This window comes from Podarcis muralis, chromosome 13, assembly GCF_964188315.1.
Source record: "Podarcis muralis chromosome 13, rPodMur119.hap1.1, whole genome shotgun sequence".
Classification (NCBI taxonomy): Eukaryota; Metazoa; Chordata; class Lepidosauria; order Squamata; family Lacertidae; genus Podarcis; species Podarcis muralis.
This window is the reverse complement of record NC_135667.1, coordinates 10,244,591-10,257,373: the sequence shown is the minus strand read 5'-3', so window position 1 is coordinate 10,257,373 and position 12,783 is coordinate 10,244,591. Positions and strand designations below refer to the sequence as shown.

Sequence of the window (12,783 nt, the reverse complement as noted above, 5' to 3'; positions counted from 1 at the left end):
TTATAACAATACCTATTTTATCTAATTAATGCAATTATGAATGCCAATTATTCAAATGTAAATTATATTATTTAATTAAATGTTTCCCCTTGCATGCTAAATTTGATGGCTTCATTCAACTTCATTATTTCTGTGTTCCACTATGTTAATAATTTCCATTGCATTCCATGCACATATAATAATCTCTTTTATAACGGCTACAGTTCTGTGATTTCTATTTGTATTAGGTAATTTATAAACTTTCAAGTGAGGAACTTTAAGTGTAGTCCTTATTCTTTCCTGCGTGTGACAATTTCCCCTCATGATGTTTTCCCGTCCATATATGATGCTGTATCCTTCATTCCTGCAACTGTTGATGGTTCCCATCATGCCCTGGGAGAAGCAGTTATCCCACATTTTCCAAAAGTCACTGCATCGCTTTGTCCTGTGATTCAGCTTCAAGTAAAAAAGCAGTGTTCACCATTTTTTCCAGCCTAGGAGGAACGGTCTGAATCCAGACTGCAGATACTGAATCCAAAAGGATTTATTACTGCAGCTAGTAGACAGGAAGCCGGATCTGCCAATGTAATTATATTTGTAACATCACAAAATCACAAGCAAGGAATGAACCTACAAGGTCAGCAGGATGTCTAGAGTTGAGCTGGCCCCATCCTTTCCCCGCTTCCTAATTTGTTAGTACTGTGGTATCCATCACTCTCCCACCTATGTAACACTGATCAGACATAGTTTGCCATCATATTAACTGAATGGTGGCAGCAATTCTGAATAGCATCCTTGCCTTATCAAGAAGTGGGGACACTGGATTATAGCATCAATAGACCAATGGGAAATCGGATCCACACAAAGCATGATGGAGAACAGCAACAACTTGGAAAAGATGGATGCGACAAACTTAGCATCTCAGTTACCACTCAAGCCCATGTGTCCGCTCACTCTTAAATATCTTGCCCCCACCTCACCGAACAACCTTTGACCCGAAGGCTTAAAAACAAAACCTCACTATACCAGGGGGATCTTTGTGAGGGGGATAACCAAGAAGTTGGAGTCTCGGGGGGGCGCTAGGGGCGCATTGGAAAATAGCCAGCAATACCATCTCTCCGGCTCACACGAGGAAATTAAGAGGCTGATATGGGAGTTAGCCCAGGGAATGGGGGGACACTGCCTTCACCTGTGGTGCCGATAAATCACCCCCGAGTTCGAAAGATGCAGGGGGTGAGGGCATTAGGCGCACAGCCCTTGTGTGGGTTCTTGGCTCTCCTGGACGCTGTCTCCGATAGCGCGCCTGTTTGCAGCAGCTCAAAATAAACAATTAGAGAGCAGCAAATGCACATGTTTCGAGTGAAGAATGGGAGTTGAGACTGCTATGTGAAGTGACCTCTGTGAAGTCAAGTGACGGGCTGGATTCAACAGGAAAATATATCAAGAAGAAGACACATCAAAGAGTCGGTATGTCGGAACGGGACGGAATGGGGGGAGGAAACTTTTCTTTTTTTATCTTATGTGATTACCTAAAAATCCCCCCCCCCCAAGAAGAATCGTTGCAACTACTGATTATAAGCGGGATGATTAAGAACTGTGTGGAAATGAATTACTAATCAAAGACATGGTTTGTGGAATATCTGGAAAGGAATGAAAGGCCTTTGGAATGACGCAGTTATAAAAAGAAACTCGCTAGGAAGCAGGCCTGGTTGCAGGATTTACGATCGAGGGGGAGGAGACCATGGCTTTGTTATCATATTGGACTGTGAGTTTGACCTGGCAGAACTCCCTAAGAAGATTGAGGAGAGAGTGACAGGCCTGCGACGATTAATGGGCAGACTTTAAGAATGTTTTGTACGGAGTGATGAAATGATGTCTGTCTATTTGAATATGGCTCTTGGAGGAATGGAAAATCTACACAGGACTATAACAACGTTTGTTTTTAACCCGCTTGTGGAGACTATCAGAGGTCACAAAGAAAGTATTATATGATAACAAGAAGATGAGGAAAACAATAAAGAGAAGATTGGACAGAACTGTGAATACTATTTGGACAGAACTGCGAATATGAAAGCAGCAGCAGTAGAGATGTTTGGATCGCTTTCTGAGCTCGAAGCATGGGTACCCCGAACAAAAAATTAAAAATTTGGCTCTCTAATTTGGAATTAATGTGATTTGATTGGTTTATTAATAAAAATTATATTAAAAAAGAGAAATGAAGTTGGAGTCTCAAGCAGGTGTTCTTTAAATAAACAATAAAGATTTATTTTTAGAACAAGGTAGTATAATACAAGTGGAGAATCTTAGGTTACTTCAATAAGAATACACTAGTTCACTTCAATTCGCTTTATAGTTTGTTTCCTTTCTAAGGTGGTACTTTCCTTCAGTTACCCACCCCTTTAACAAATGCAGCTCCTGAGGTACTTTCAGTAATAGTCTTAAGGGCTCACCCCCCTTCCTTCACTGGGATTTGGAAGTCTCTTCTTTCCTCAGAAGAGTCTCTCCCCTCCAGATTAGTTTGAGACCTAAGTAGACTCATCTCTTTCAGCTCCTCCTTCTCCTGTCTCACCCTCAGTCTTGCAGCAAAATTTGGTTCTATTACTCCTGCAGGACAATACATTCAGTCCTTCACTGTACGCTCAGAGTGGATGTTTAATTCCAGAACCAACTCTCCCTCCTCAACATTCTTTATATTTCAACCTGACTCCTATCCTATCTCCCTACCTAATCCCCAGACTCCCTCCTCAACACCCCTCTTAACCACACTCTAACTCCATCTCCCTTGAAATCCGTTTCTTTTAAACTCTCCCTCCTGGAATCACAGCCAATCAGAGGCAGCCATTCTTTAAGCATTTGCTGGCAGGAGAAAAAAGTAAAAAGAAATACTTGTGGAACCAACTTTTCCATCAGAATAGACAAAACATTTTACAAGGACTAGAAGAAACACCACGGACAGAATAACTGTCATACAAAGGAAGAACAAGGATATAGTTTGAGTACCTCTTTTGCAGTTCTATGAATCATTTTAAAGTGTCAACACAAATAGAAGTTATTAATATTGCAGTTGTTTTATAAGGGATTATTATTTTGACTGGAATATAATAGAAATTAATAAGGTTTTGGAATGCAGAAATAAAGGAAATCATCTAGCATGGGGGGGGGGAGCACCTAAATTATATGATTTGGTATGTGAGTGATTAGTATTAGTATTATAATTTCGTATTGTTTTAATGAGGCTATTATTGGATGGTAATTGTAAATTAATAAAAATTGTTATAACAGAAATAGTGTTTTCCTCCAGATATTGTTGCATATCTCTGCTACTTTTCTTTGTTAAAACTATTTAAAAAACAAGGGAAATGGCTGTTTTAAACATCTCCTTCTTCTTTCCTCAGCTGCCTTGTGGGTGAGAGATAAAGAATGTAGAGCCCTTAACTATTTCACAATGTTTTTTGTTTCTGTGTTGTCTTCAAGATGAATTTGCAGATTCCAGGAAGTAATTGATAAGAGACTTTTTATTAACATTCATTTATGTACAACATTCATCAATTGAACTTAACCATTTCTTAACTGAAAGTCTGACAGTTTTGCTAGTTTTGCTATTAAAATTCCATTTGCATTAAATATATAGTAATACATGACAGGGATGTATGGAGTGTTAGGGAAGGGGTAGTAACTCTAGCGGGAACAAGTCATGCTCCTTCTGGGATAGTTTGTCTACCTCAGATCCCCACCCTTCACTCAGTTCTCACCTGTGGCTCCTAGAAATTGTCAGCATGCAACAGCAGCCACACCCCATGAATCATATTCAACTGGCTCCGTAAACCAGGTGAGGACAGCCAATGGGCCTCAAATCCTCAGTGAGTTAGGGTCCAATGCTAAAAAATGAGGGGCAGATGGGTCTTGTAAACCTAGGAAGGGAGCCCACCTAGGAGAAGGAAATTTTGAACCTAAACCTCCACTGCTTTACAGCATTACTCATTTGTGAAAAAGGCTTTGGGAGTAGAACCTGAGGAAAAATCTTTACCCGTTGCCTTTGGGACATCTTTGGCAGACAAAACAGTTAAGGAGCAAACTCTACAAAGATCCAGAGCAGGGACTCGGAAAGTGATACCAGCCAGCAGGTCCATGTATTCTAAGACCCAACAGAACCACAGATTCCACTGTCATTTATACCTTTCTTTGTGTTAGCTGCTCTTTGTTGTTCAGGTCTGGCCTCAACACAATAATGTAGCATTTAGGGGAAAAAATGCAAACCAGTAACCCAGCACCAGAAGCAAAGATGGAGAAGATCTCCACAGCCACCATGTATTTTCCTCTGGTGCTCAGGTAGGTTGGAATGAAGGAGAGCCAAACACTGCAGAAGACCAGCATGCTGAAGTTGATGAACTTGGCTTCATTGAAAGTGTCAGGCAACTTCCTGGCTAGGAAGGCCACAGTGAAACTGATAATGGCCAGGAAGCCCATGTAGCCCAAAACACAATAGAACATGAGGACTGACCCTTCATTACATAAGAATATAATTTCTTCACTCATTGAGTGCATGTCCACATCTGGGAATGGGGGAGAGGTTGCCAGCCAGAGGACACAGATCCCTACTTGAACAATGGAGCAGGAAAAGACAATGGAATAAGCCAGTTCTTTGCCTACCCATTTCCTCATTTTGGATCCTGGTTTGGTAGCCATGAATGCCAAAACCACCAATATGGTTTTGGCTAAGATGCTGGAGAGGGCCACTGAGAAGACAATGCCAAAAGCAGTTTGTCGGAGAAGGCAAGTCACCATATTAGGTCTTCCGATAAACAACAAAGAAGAGAGGAAACACAAGAGGAGGGAGATAAGGAGACCATAGGTGAGGCTTCGGTTGTTGGCTTTGACTATGGCTGTATTGCGATGCTTAATGAAGATGCTGAGCACCAGAATTGTGATGAGAGAGAATAAAAGTGCAGAGGAAGTTGAAACAATGGCCAAGGTTTCATCGAAGGCTAGGAAGTTTGGAATCTTAGGAATGCATAGATCCTGGCCGCTGTTTGGATACTGATCTGCTGGGCAACTGACACATGTTTCCATTTCTGAAAATACACAAACAATGTGTGACAATTTTAAGTAACCAAAAGTATTCTTAAGAATTTCACATCACTAGTCCATTTAGTGTTTTCTACGTCAGAATGTATAAGAGCTTCAAGCCCAAATGCTTTTGCACTAGGTGTATCAAAAATAAAACTTGTGTATCAATTCTGGAATTTTCTACATGGGTGACATCTTTTTTTTCTTTATTGTTTCCCTGCTTTTTCTTAGAGCCACATAAACCGTACAACAAAATGAGAAATGCATTACAGCTGAAATCTTTTTATGTCAGAAAAGTGAGGTTGCTAAGAGTTTCACCCTATTGTCAAACAACCTAATTCTTAGAGGAGAAAACACCACTTTTATTCCACCCCAATTTTGTAGACGATGGAGGAAAAATATATTAGCTTCCACTTAAAAAAGAAATCTTCAAGATGTTTTAAAGATTAAAATATATTGATGTTATCTATAAACAATGAGAACAACACATCTGTTAATTTAAGCCTTCTCTCCTGCAGCAGTTTAATGTCAACAAAATTGCCAGGAGCCCAGAGGTTCTGCGTTATCTTAAGATGTCATCTCTAACCTTTCTCATTTGAAATCATTCCTTCTGGACATGGATCACAATCATAGCAGCAAAACTTCTCCCCCTCCTTCTTTTTCTTCCCGTAACCAGGATGGCAGTTGGCACTACATAGAGAAAGCGGTGGCACCTATCCAAAGAGATAGGAAGAGTTTAATATTATGATACTGTTTTGAGGAATTTACCAAATATCCACTATCAAGTGATTTAATAGTAAATAGGAGGACTAATAGCGTGAAATTATCCGTAGGTACACTTATTCTTAAGGAAATCAGCCCTGAGTGCTCACTGGAAGGAAAGATCCTGAAGCTGAGACTCCAATACTTTGGCCACCTCATGAGAAGAGAAGATTCCCTGGAAGAGACCCTGATGTTGGGAAGGATGGAGGGCACAAGGAGAAGGGCCGACAGAGGACGAAGCTACCAGCATGAATCTGACTAAACTGCGGGAAGCAGCGGAAGACAGAAGTGCCTGGCGTGCTCTGGTCCATGGGGTCACGAAGAGTCGGACATGACTAAACGACTAAACAACAACAACACACAAGTGGCACATACAGTAGGGTAAAAAGCTGCTGTTCTAACTATCATACAAGCTTAAGAAGATGTCAGTATTCATGCCTGGACCATCCAACCTTATAGCTGTGTTTGACTCCATCAAAAGGCCAAGCCAGGGGAGAAATCACACTGAATTCTGTGTGATTTCACCCCTGGCTTGGCCTTTTGATGGAGTCACCACCTAACGGCCTTTGCTTTAAGGAGTCCACATGATGTTCCTTTGTGTGGCACAAGGAATTAAAGGTAAGCCATTATAGTGGTTCTGCTCCTAACTGCAAGGTCATTACAAGAAACTAGCAATAGGAAATCATTCCATGACTTTTGGGTAGTGGTTTCCTGTTAGGCCACCTCCTGTCTCAGAGAGAAATGCTTTCGGTTCCTAAGCCTGACCTGTTCTGGGAGGAGTTGCATTCCATTTGAAGCAAGAGGTCTGGGAGCACTCCTCTATTCTAACTCATCACTAGTCTGAGGTGTTTTCAAGTGCTAGTGAATTTCAAAATGAAGAATGTGTGAAGTGCTTTTGTTACATCCCATTTTGTGGATAACCACAAATTCTGGGTTTTCAGGAACTGTGCCATTATTTCCATACCTTAGTGAAGCGTCTGTGCCATTTGATTCTGTCTTCATTAATGGTGAGCTCTTTGCCTGGAGGGGCCTGAGGATCCAAACTTCCCACTTTGACCCTGACATAGGAATTATTTGGGAAAGTGACCAAGTTGGTAATATCAAAGCCAGCTGCTAACTCTCCATATTCATTTAATGTAATTTCATCCTCAGCACTGTTGTTGAATGAGATTCTCTGCAGGAATGAGTGGAGCTAAGTGGAAAGAGAATTGAAGTTAAATGCTTCAGTTCACAATGGAGAACATCCATATTTTACTTGCACATACAGAAGGGGTAGGGAATCATGAACCAGTGTCAATTCAACATTCAACAGACTTTCATAAATATATTATGAAGAGATGAGACCATACACCTGCTTGCTTGAGACGAGCCTTTGTCAAGATCCAAGAAAGGGAAGGGATTTGAGAAGTCATGTATGAGAAGAGATGAGAGCTTATGTTCTGGAAGGATGGGAATGCAACATGAGAATGTTGGACTTTACCCTTTCATAGTTTATAGAGTGGATTTGAGCATGGTTGGATGTTGGATGCAGAAGAGTGGCAGGAAGCAGCTGCTGAGGAACCCCCAAGGGACACCCCAAGGAAAGGAGGCTCAGAGCCAGGGGATTGGTGGTGGGATGACAAGGAGTGGTCAGTGGGAGAAGAGGGAGCGGACTGGGAGGAAGAGGCGTCAGAAGCAGAAAAGGCAACAGGGTTAAGGGTGCAGGAAGAGGCAGTGGCAGACTGAAATCCAGACTCAGAGGCAGAAGAGGAGAAGGGAGAAAAGCAGGGTCTAGAGACAGTGATCAAACAGTTGCCAGTGTCTTCTGGGTACCTACCAGTGAGGCCAGCAACCCCTGGTGATTGGCAGAAAGGGAAAGATGAGGAATTGGGGACGGGGCCTTCCAGGACGTGCCCAGGTAGTGGCAGCTCCCTGATGGGCTGCTCATCTGTTTTCTCTTTGATATGAGGATCCCTGCAATAGCCAGTGCCTGGGGTTGGGTCCTGGTTGTGCTCCCTCAGAATTATGTGCCCGGGGCCATGGACCTCAGGTCCCCAACCTTACACCACTGGGTAACTGGAGAGGTGAGAGACACAGAGAGAACGGGGGAGGGATATGGGGAGGAAATGGAGGGATTTGCAGTGTGAAGGAGGTAGTTGCCACAGCTGCAGTTACCTGTAGTTGTTGGTAGTCTGTTGCTTCTGAAAGTCAGTGTCATCTAAAGTCTGTTTAGTATCATTATAGGAAATACTCTAATTCCCATCTTTCATACAGTAAATTTACTAAAGGTTTATTTTTAATTTCTTAAGTTTTATGCTTTTATTTCTTTACTGATGATTAAATGCCAACTCACATAATGTACCAATGCAGTGAATGCTTTGTAACAGAGAACAATACCTGCCAAGGATCTGCAAACTGAGGAGAGAGTTGTCCCTTAGCACCTCTTCTGTTGCGGATGGCTCCAGCCAAGTGCATGCTATTTAAGGCATGTGCCAAAGCATAGACAGCATTATAGATACTGTAGCTGTGGCCAGTCATGCTCATTTCAAAAAATGGTGCAGGGAGGCTCTCCAGCGTCTCCTCTCCAGTACACATGGTTGCTGAGAGAGTGGAATTTGGAAGTGAACAACTGAATGCATCTTCCCAGAAATCTTGTATAAAACCATCTGTGTCTGTCCAATGAGGATATATACGCTGAAGAAAGTCTTTAAAGTTGTGAATCTCCTTGGAGTGAATTGCAAAGGATATTGCACCATGGAGAATTCGTATATTAACATTAAATTTTTTTTGAAGGCTATATAATATGAAATCAATTTGGGTAGTTGTAATCCATACTTTTCCTTCATGTGACTTCTTTTGAGGAAATAGTAGCTGAGTAAACTCCATCACGATAAAAGCATTTGCCAACCATAGAATAAATCTACTTTCTCCATATAGAAGAATTGCAATAGCTTTGGTGGTTGTGAATGTTGGTAATAAAATTTTTATGTCCACCATTTCTAGTAAGTTAGTATTATAATGTATATTGTGTTCCACTCTTTCTGTGAATGCTGAACAGATTCCATTCTTGAAAAGCATTGGCTCAATATTCTGCAAGAAACGTTCTCCAGCTTCATTAGGTGGAGTCATGAGCCCAACCCATTTCCATCTGAAATGCAGAAGTAACTGGATAATTCCCTGATACTGAAGGTCTTCATTGGGGACCATGCGGTAAAAGGAAGGGAACTTGGTTCCATAATTTATGGCTGGTTCAAATGAACCATATGAAATCTGGAAAAAGCAAAAGCCAAACGTTTCCAAGTGGAAACAAGAACTCATGATATTCCAATTTATTTAGATATAAACACATGCACGCACACACACTTAAATATTGAATATATATTGAATCTATATCCCAAGTTTACCAAGTTTAGGGAGAGCACCGACCCCAGCTTATATAGGTAAACCAATATAACCTTGCTCAATGTTTTCTGTTGATATTTATCATTATTATGGCATCATCACAGCTTCATTCTTGTACATATTGATTGTATCCAAGAATAGGGGAGCATTTGGGGGAGGAGCTTCCGGCATGCTGTGATGGAGGATTGCTGAATTCCATCACCGCTGTACGTTCTGGAATCAGAGGCTGAAATGGGAGTAATCAGCCACCCTACACTCCTCAGGCTGGGGAGTGGCAGGTCATCTGCACATCGCCCAATACCTGGCCCCAAATTCAGAAGGAGGGGCTGGGGACGCTGGATGGAAAGCCCGGAAAGTTTCTTGGCAACCCTCCAAAGTCACCACCATTTAGCAGCAAGCTTTAAGTTTTGGACATGATCTGAGTGAAGGGGAAGAAACTACTCTGACAATTAATTGAGTCATTGAGGTGCTAAAAAGTATTTGAATGGATGAAGGATTAACATCTTCCATTCAAATACTAAAAAGTATTTGAATGGAAGAAGGATTAACATCTACGTAGACAACGCAGCGTAAATTAATAATGCAGAGTTTTTAAAGAATAAAAGCTTCACTGAGTTACAATAAACTTCTTCATAAACAACATGGTTCCAAACAGTTTGACTGAGATTACATACAGACTCTGTTCACATCTAATGCAGACCGACTCTCACATCTTACAGAGAGCACAAAGTGAATCTGGCTACTAAGTCACATGTCAGAATGACTCAACGGTTAGCAGTTAGGCCTGAATAACTTTAGTAGGCCCAAATGATTGTACAGTCCCAGCACTTCCCAGCCTGCTTTGCTGCTTCTGCTCTCATGTGTCTTTGCCACATGACATTCGTATGTTGGAACTGAAAGTGGGAGGGGGGTTGAGCCTCCTTTGTTATTTATTATATTTCATTTTGCTATGTTATATGGCAAAATCCTCCTCTGAAAGAACCAACTGCCTGATTATTTATAGCAAACGAGACTGTATAGGTGGTTTATTTGGTGATATAATATGATTCTAATAGTCATTAACTGTGTGGAAACAACAAGTATTCAAAAGTGGAAAACCAAGTTCAAAGTATTCGGCTGCAGATATATTTGGAAGAGGATAAAGAGTTTCTGGAATATTTGGAAGAGGATAAAGAGTTTCTGGTGCTGAAGAAACTGAAATTGACCAATTTTATGAAGACTTACAACACCTTATAGAAGTGACACCAAAGAAGGATGTTCTTCTCATTATAGGGGATTGGAATGCTAAAGTAGGGAATCAAGAGATAAAAGGAAGAACTGGCAAGTTTGGCCTTGGAGATCAAAATGAAGCAGGGCAAAGGCTAATAGAATTCTGTCAAGAGAACAAGCTGGTCATCACAAACACACTTTCCCAACAACACAAGGGACGACTCTACACATGGACAGCACCAGATTGGCAGCATCGAAATCAAATTGATTATATTCTCTGCAGCCAAAGATGGAGAAGCTCTATACAGTCAGCAAAAACAAGACCTGGAGCTTCTTATAGCAAAATTCAAGCTTAAACTGAAGAAAGTAGGAAAAACCACAGGGCCGGTAAGATACAATCTAAATCAAATCCCTTATGAATACACAGTGAAAGTGAGGAACAGAATTAAGGATTTAGATTTGGTGGACAGAGTGCCTGAAGAACTATGGATGGAGGCTCGCAACATTATACAGGAGGCAGCAACGAAAACCATCCCAATGAAAAGGAAATGCAAGAAAGCAAAGTGCCTGTCCAACGAGGCCTTAAAAATAGCAGGGGAGAGAAGGCAAGCAAAATGCGAGGGAGATAGTGAAAAATACAGGAAATTGAATGCAGATTTCCAAAAAATAGCAAGGAGAGACAAGAAGGCCTTCTTAAATGAGCAATGCAAAGAAATAGAGGAAAACAACAGAATGGGAAGAACCAGAGGTCTGTTCAAGAAAATTGGAGATATGAAAGGAACATTTCATACAAAGCTTACCATAATAAAGGACAAAAGTGGTAAGGACCTAACAGAAGCAGAAGACATCAAGAAGAGGTGGCAAGAATACACAGAGGAATTATACCAGAAAGATATACCCCAGGTAGTGTGATTGCAGACCTTGAGCCAGACATCCTGGAGAGTGAAGTCAAATGGGCCTTAGAAAGCACTGCAAATAACAAGGCCAGTGGAAGTGATGGTATTCCAGCTGAACTATTCAAAATTTTAAAAGATGATGCTCTTATGGTGCTACACTCAATATGCCAGCAAGTTTTGAAAACTCAGAAGTGGCCAGAGGATTGGAGAAGATCAGTCTACATCCCAATCCCAAAGAAAGGCAGTGCCAAAGAATGTTCCAAGTACCGCACAATTGCACTCATTTCACATGCTATCAAGGTTATGCTTAAAATTCTACAAGGAAGGCTCAAGCAGTATGTGGACCGAGAACTCCCAGAAGTGCAAGCTGGTTTTAGAAGAGGCAGAGGAATCAGAGACCAAATTGCAAACATGCGCTGGATTATGGAGAAAGCTAGAGAGTTCCAGAAATACATCTACTTCTGCTTCATTGACTATGCAAAATCCTTTGACTATGTCGACCACAGCAAACTATGGCAAGTTCTTAAAGAAATGGGAGTGCCTGATCACCTCATCTGTCTCCTGAGAAATCTCTACTTGGGACAAGAAGCTACAGTTAGAACTGGATATGGAACAACTGATTGGTTCGAAAGGAGTACGACAAGGCTATACATTGTCTCCCTGCTTATTTAACTTATATGCAGAATTAATCATGTGAAAGGCTAGGCTGGATGAATCCCTAGCTGGAATTAAGATTGCTGGAAGAAATATCAACAGCCTCAGATATGCAGATGACACAACATTTATGGCAGAAAGTGAGGAGGAATTAAAGAACCTTTTATTGAGGGTGAAAGAGGAGAGCGCAAAATATGGTCTGAAGCTCAACATCAAAAAAAGAAGATCATGGCCACTAGTCCCATCACCTCCTGGCAAATAGAAGGGGAAGAAATGGAGGCAGTGAGAGATTTTACTTTCTTGGGCTCCATGATCACTGCAGATGGTGACAGCAGCCACAAAATTAAAAGACGCCTGCTTGTTGGGAGAAAAGCAATGACAAACCTAGACAACATCTTAAAAAGTAGAGACATCACCTTGCCAACAAAAGTCCGTATAGTAAAAGCTATGGTTTTCCCAGTAGTGAGGTATGGAAGTGAGAGCTGGACCATAAAGAAGGCTGATTGCCGAAGAATTGATGCTTTTGAATTATGGTGCTAGAGGAGACTCTTGAGAGTCCCATGGACTGCAAGAAGATCAAACCTATCCATTCTTAAGGAAATCAGCCCTGAGTGCTCACTGGAAGGACAGATTGTGACGCTGAGGCTCCAATACTTTGGCCACCTCATGAGAAGAGAAGACTCCCTGGAAAAGACCCTGATGTTGGGAAAGATGGAGGGCACAAGGAGAAGGGGACGACAGAGGACGAGATGGTTGGATAGTGTTCTCGAAGCTACCAGCATGAGTTTGACCAAACTGCAGGAGGCAGTGGAAGACAGGAGTGCCTGGCGTGCTC

General features: G+C 41.5%; 1 protein-coding gene across 1 annotated transcript; it reads right to left on the bottom strand.

Annotated features, from left to right (window-relative positions):
• Positions 1-4,149: 4,149 nt before the first annotated feature.
• Positions 4,150-8,994, bottom strand: LOC114583464 (vomeronasal type-2 receptor 26-like). The gene is made up of 4 exons (XM_077918001.1): positions 8,185-8,994; positions 6,773-7,000; positions 5,633-5,759; positions 4,150-5,051 (listed from the first exon to the last, which is right to left on the bottom strand). Exons 1-4 carry the CDS (start codon positions 8,992-8,994, stop codon positions 4,150-4,152), a joined length of 2,067 nt encoding a protein of 688 aa, XP_077774127.1.
• Between the last annotated feature and the right edge of the window lie 3,789 nt (positions 8,995-12,783).

Excerpts from the sequence above, each read along its gene's own strand:
- LOC114583464 (XM_077918001.1), bottom strand. The coding sequence starts at position 8,994 with ATGGTCCCCAATGAAGACCTTCAGTATCAGGGAATTATCCAGTTACTT. Across the intron at positions 7,001-8,184 it reads AGTTTGCAGATCCTTGGCAG|CTCCACTCATTCCTGCAGAG; the intron begins GTATTGTTCTCT and ends CTTTCCACTTAG. Across the intron at positions 5,052-5,632 it reads AATGATTTCAAATGAGAAAG|AAATGGAAACATGTGTCAGT; the intron begins GTTAGAGATGAC and ends GTGTATTTTCAG.